The sequence below is a fragment of the Piliocolobus tephrosceles genome, chromosome 2 (genome assembly GCF_002776525.5).
Source record: "Piliocolobus tephrosceles isolate RC106 chromosome 2, ASM277652v3, whole genome shotgun sequence".
In the NCBI taxonomy this organism is placed as follows: domain Eukaryota; kingdom Metazoa; phylum Chordata; class Mammalia; order Primates; family Cercopithecidae; genus Piliocolobus; species Piliocolobus tephrosceles.
This window is the reverse complement of record NC_045435.1, coordinates 166,467,065-166,473,064: the sequence shown is the minus strand read 5'-3', so window position 1 is coordinate 166,473,064 and position 6,000 is coordinate 166,467,065. Positions and strand designations below refer to the sequence as shown.

Below are 6,000 nucleotides of genomic sequence, written 5' to 3'. Positions count from 1 at the left end.
GGTGTTGCCATTCTCATCTATCCTTACAAGGTTTCTCATCAGCTTTTCAACTAATACCCTCTGAAGCCATTGATGATCATTGCTTAGATTTGTCAATTTGACAGAAATTGAAAAACAGCGATATTCTAACACTTCTGCATTGGTTAATTGCAATAATTTACGTAGTCAACAAAAATTTCCCTTGATGCTTTGATTATCCTGAGGTAAGGCAGGATAAATGCTTCTTTTTCTCCAATGTAGCAGTTTTCAGAATGATTTTTTCAATATCCTTTCAAAGGTTATCGAGGTAGTTTGCTGTTTGTGGTTGCTGGTTTTAGTAGCATTTTCAATGCATAGGTTTACATATTTATAACAACATGTTGGAATCAATTTCAGTTATTACTCTTACTGATCATGAAATTACTCCGTCTATACAGCCAGTGGTTCAGAATCCCTGTAGTTGGATCTAGTGTTTCTGAGAAAAACAGTGGTGTTTAAGTTTTCCTCCTTTGGTGATACTGAGTTTGTATTGTAATTTTTTAGATGTAAAATAATATTTTAAGACCAGGCGCGGTGGCTCATGCCTGTAATCCCATCACTTTGGGAGGCCTAGGCAGGCAGATCACTTGAGGTAAGGAGTTTGAGACTAGCCTGGCCAACATGGAGAAATTTGTCTCTACAAAAAATATAAAAATTAGTCGGGCGTGGTTGTGGGCGCGCCTGTAATCCCAGCTCCTCGGGAGGCTGAGGTACAAGAATCGCTTGAATGCAGGAAGCAGAGGTTGCAGTGAGCCGAGATCGTGCCACTGTACTCCAGGCTGGGTGACAAAGCGAGACTCAGTCAAAAAACAAACAAAAAAATAGTATTGTGTTTTACTAGGAGAAAATGCCTAATATAAATCTAATGATACATCTCAGATTTACTTCAAAATAAGCTGGAAGCAAGTAGTTTAGAGATGAAACTAGTTTGGCCACATGTTTTTAACTTTTGAAGTTAGTGTAATGATAGTTATACTACTGTTCATTATGTTATTCTCTTGCATACATTTGAAAATTTCCATAGAGGTTTTTTTTTTTAATTCCATTTCAGTGGTAAAAATTTTTAAAAACTCACTACTACAGAAAAAGGAAACACACACAACCTTAAAGCCTGGTGCACACCCAATCAGTACTTCCCTCAAAATTCTAATTAAAGTGCATGCTAGAGGAAACTAGTAACTTATCTACTCAAACTCACTTTCCACTCAAGAAAAATGTGGATATCTGAAATTAAGAAATAGTCTGAAAAGTGTCATTCTTAAAGTATTCTTTATTAAGATCATTAAAAGTTGTAGAAACAACTTCATATTATAAAGGCACAGGGAGACAGTTTGATAAAATATTCAAATTAACAGTAACTTACAGTACAAAAGACAATTTTAATGCACATACAAACCCCAAATGTCTGATTCAAAAATATTTTACTGCGTCTATTAATGGGCAATGATTAAAAATATAAATTGCTGCCATATAATAAATATCTGATAGTGAACATCTTGATAGCAAAGTGAACAAAATATTTATTGCTTTTCACTTACATATTTTTCCCTGTAATTTTAAATTCCTAATTCTTTTACTACCTTCTCAACTTTTCCCAAAGATAAAATAAATTTCACATAATTTCCTGGAGGGGAAATGGTAGTTATAAAAAACTACCTCAAGTAGCAATCACTGCTGGCAGTGTTTTCTCACTTTCTGTTCTGCAATTGCAATCACACTTCCAAAAAGAAAAGCAAATGTTGGCTAAACCATAGACAGACAACCTCTTTGTGACTGGTATTGTAAGGTTTATAATGAAAACTTATCAAATATAAAAGGTGTTCCCTTTTCAAAATGTGTATTTTATTTGAAGTTTTGAGTAAGAGGTGTTTGGCAATTTTAACTACTCCCCTCAAAAATCTTCCAAAGTTGCAAAAAAGTCAGTTTAGTAAAATTCCAAGCACTTAAATGCTTCATTGAGGGCCAGTTGATATATGCAATGCACTAATACGTAAAAATTAACATAATGCAACTATTTTATAACGGAGAGCTCTTATCTTTTCCTTCCAGTTTTTAAACTGGAATTAACTTTATTGACTTCATCCTCCTATTTTTATAGCAACCTAGTTTTAGATGGTACAAGTTGAATTTCTATCACAAGACAATAAAATAACATGAATGCATTATCCTAGTTAATGCTATTTCAACTTAAGAAATATCTACATTGAAGTATTTGATAATAATTGTAAAGTTACTTAACCATATGTCATGTTCAGACAGTATGTAGCAGCTAGTAACGTGCCTGGCACTGAGTTGATGCTTAATAAATAGTTGCTGAATAAATGAAAAAGAAAAACGTGGCTTTGGTTGTGCATACTTCAATCACTTTCTGATTTAGAAAAAGATCAGTCTAGAGCTCACTACTGCACGCTACATCACATGTTGGTGTAAACAAAAGTAACAACTTCAAACAGAAAAATATTACCTGTTAGTGATAGTCAACTTACATACTGTAACATTTTTTAAAGAGCCCACACATTTCTATGCAAATAATTAAATTTGATGTTTTGATGTTTAACCATTAGGTAAAGAAGACCAAAGTGGGCTGACTGGCTAACTTGTCTGCTTTACTGTGATAATGATTAGTTCCTCAACAAATAAAAGGTTATGATGCCCAATTAAATTCAAACAATGGCTACCATGTCACTTTTGCAAAACTACCTACTAGTAAAAGGTAGGATAACTTTAAATTACTTGAAAGCAGTAGTTTAACTTTCAACAGAAAGAATCATCGGAAGATCTGAATTTAATAATGACAGAGCTAGAAAACTGGAAGTAGGGTGGTAAGAATAAGTAGGTGATCAATTCTATTTTAAATTCTAAACATGAGACTAGGTGTAATATTTCTTTGGCATATGCATTACTATCTTGGACTAGTTAACACTTTTTAGATACTGGGTTGTATTTTTTTTCTGAGTCAAAATTAACATCGAGATACAGATTCTAGTATATTCTTCTTAAAGCCTTTAGTAAAAGATAAAATGACATTTTGCAACATATGCCAAACTTCATGTTTAGTATATACTTGTAATTATTGGCATAGAGGGATATAACTGTTAAATAACCTGAAATGATACCATGCAATGGTGAAACTACAGAAGGCGGTGAAAAGAAGTATTTACATAATATAATATTTAGCTTTCTTTAAAAAAAACACACACACACAGTAAACCTGGGAATCCTGCCCTAACAGTAAATACGTACCAAATAGCACTGAATGAGAACTAGTAAAAATTTAAATGAACACCTACAGTAACCTGAATTTTCAAAATTTAATTAAAAAAAAAAAATGGGAAAAAACCCTACACATCAGAAGGAAAAAGCGGCCTATAAAACAGGCCAATCTGACTTGACATTCAAAGTAAATGCAAGAGATTCACAAAATCATGATAGTAAACGCAAACTAAGTACCAAGTACCCTTTGATACACAAGTCAATGTACTATCAGACTCATTTCCAATAGCTTAACAATATTCATTAATCCACTCAAGCATTCCGGTGTAGTGGGGAGCAGCTGATGACAGCTCAAGCCTCCAAAGTATAAGAACATACTTATTTGCAGAAGCATCATGTGATTTTTGAAGTAATGTCTTATTTTGATGGATGTTAACATTAAGTTCTATCAGTGCAAGTTTATCATCCTCTGAATGTAACACTTCCAAATTTCATTTTTTCAGACAGTTTTTTGGTGGTTTAGTTTTAGCCAGTGCTGTTTAAATGGAGGAAAAAAGAAAAGGTCACCATAGACTACCTCACGTTGTTACTTAATTGTGCTAGGTATTCACGCAGTTCTTTTGCAGCCTGGAATCTGCCATAGCGCTTCTTTGGGTTGGCACACTCATCCAACAAGGCCTCGAGCCGGCCATCTTTGGCAATTTCACTTGGTGGATCATGAAGGAGTCCTCCAGAAGTGCCACGCCAGGTGGCATGTCTGGATAAGAGGTTCTGACAAACAGCATAGTAATTGTGGTCCACAGTGGCACGAGCACAAAGAATTTCTTTTGAAAATGATAAGCAAGCCTCCTTATCACAGTCATCAAACTTGCTTTCATACCATACATCCCAATTTTCAGGTTTATCTGTGAAAGGAGGAAAAGCAGAAATAGAAAAAAAAAATTTTAAATAGTTTCCATTGCTTCCAAAAATAGAATATTTCACTAATTAATAGTATTTGTTCTATACTTTTAGGTAAAGGTATATTATAACTTTAAACATTTAAATATATAAATTCATACAAACATTCACTGAGAGCCCACCAACGCTAGGCAGAAAGATTCAAAAAGGTCCCTACCACTTACAGGTTTAGTCTAGTGACTTTCCATCGTACACAGAAAGTGCCATAAAGAAAATGACACAATGCTACAGTAATAGTGGGGAATTAGCACCCTGGGGCTGTAGAAGGCTGCAAAAAGGAGAACATCTGATTTAGGTCTTAAAAGATAACAAATCTGAAAAGAAACTAGGAAACATAGCACTCTAGGTTCAGGACACAGTATATGCAAAGGCATGGACTTAAGAGATTGGTCCATTTGGTTGATGAAGCAGTAAGTTCACTGTGGCTACAGTGTGAGAAAGGTAGTTGGCAAGGAGATACAGGTGACGCTAGAGAAATAGGTCGTAACTTGTGTAATCATGACCATAATTTATTTCATAGAAAGATAACTCTGGCCTGAAGACTGGAAGGATTAAGACCATGACAGCAACTATAGAGGGCCCAGAATGAAAAGTTAGATTGGAGAAACATTTCAGGCAAAAATAAGTAAGTATATGGGTAAAGTTTAAGGTTCTAATTGGATGACAAGGTATGTACAATTGCATAATAGTGTCAATATTTTATATATAGACAACATAAATATAAAGGAGCTACAAGGTATCAGGTGGGCACGTCACATGTGCAACTAGAACTAGACTTGAAACATGAGTTTGAGATAAGAGGGATAATAGGCATATTGAGAACACATAAGCACACATGTACTTGAAGGAGCCAAGGCTTGAAAAACAAATAGCTAGCTGTATATGGAAGGAAGAGACATTTTTGGAAGAGGAAACTGCATATGGGAATGCCCAGAAGTGGGCCAATTCATTCAGGAAAATAAAAGACCATTGTAGCAAAAGCACTGAGGGCAACAGACAGAGGGGTATTAAAAATGAAACACTTGAAAAATACATACATACATAAGGCTGTATGGGCGGGGTGGGCTCACATCTGTAATCCCAGCACTTTGAGAGGCGAAGGTGAGAGGACTGCTTGAGCCCACAAGTTTGAGACCAGTCTGGGCAACTTAGCGAGATCCCACCTTTACAAAAAATTTAAAAATTAGTCAGGCATGGTGGTGTATGCCTGTAGTCTTAGCTACTTGGGAGGCTGAGGCAGGAGGATCACTTGAGCTAGGGAGGTCGAGGCTGCAGTGAGCCGTGATCATGCCACTGCACTTCAGCCTGGGTGACAGAGACCCTGTCTCAAAAAAGAAAAAAAGAGAAAAAAAAGAATCAGAAGAGGGCCAAGTCACACAGATTACAGATTATGTCCTGGCAAGGCGTTTGAATTTTACTTCAAGAACAACGGGAAGTCATTAAAACCATTTAAGCAAAATAGTAGTAAGATTAATGTTTTTTTAAGGTTACTATTCCAAAGAGGAAACAACTTCAAGAAGTTGACACTAGTCAAAATCACTTCACAAATTTGCCAATTAGGTGGTTGCTAATGGCAAGGCAGAGGTCTATGTCAGGTTTTAATGGACTAAGGAATGAACAGAGGCTAAGGAAGCAGAAAGGCAATAAATACTTCTAAATAAAACAGTGGACAAGCAAGGAGAAGCAGAAGAGAATCTTACATATACTTTTTATAGGAAGGCAAAAGAAACGTTAGATATTAAAGGAAGGAGGTGGGACACTGAAGAAGGTAACTGATGTAACAAGTTCTCAAAGAAGAATCTATCTGAA

General features: G+C 35.5%; 1 protein-coding gene across 1 annotated transcript in view; it reads right to left on the bottom strand.

Annotated features, from left to right (window-relative positions):
- Positions 1 to 1,268: 1,268 nt before the first annotated feature.
- Positions 1,269 to 6,000, bottom strand: part of DIPK2A (divergent protein kinase domain 2A) — a 29,038-nt gene continuing 24,306 nt past the window's right edge. Inside the window, exon 3 of the mRNA XM_023215369.2 lies at positions 1,269 to 4,136. Within this exon, the coding sequence (XP_023071137.1) occupies positions 3,805 to 4,136 (332 nt within the window). The 3' untranslated portion in view covers positions 1,269 to 3,804. The remainder of the gene's footprint in view (positions 4,137 to 6,000) is intronic.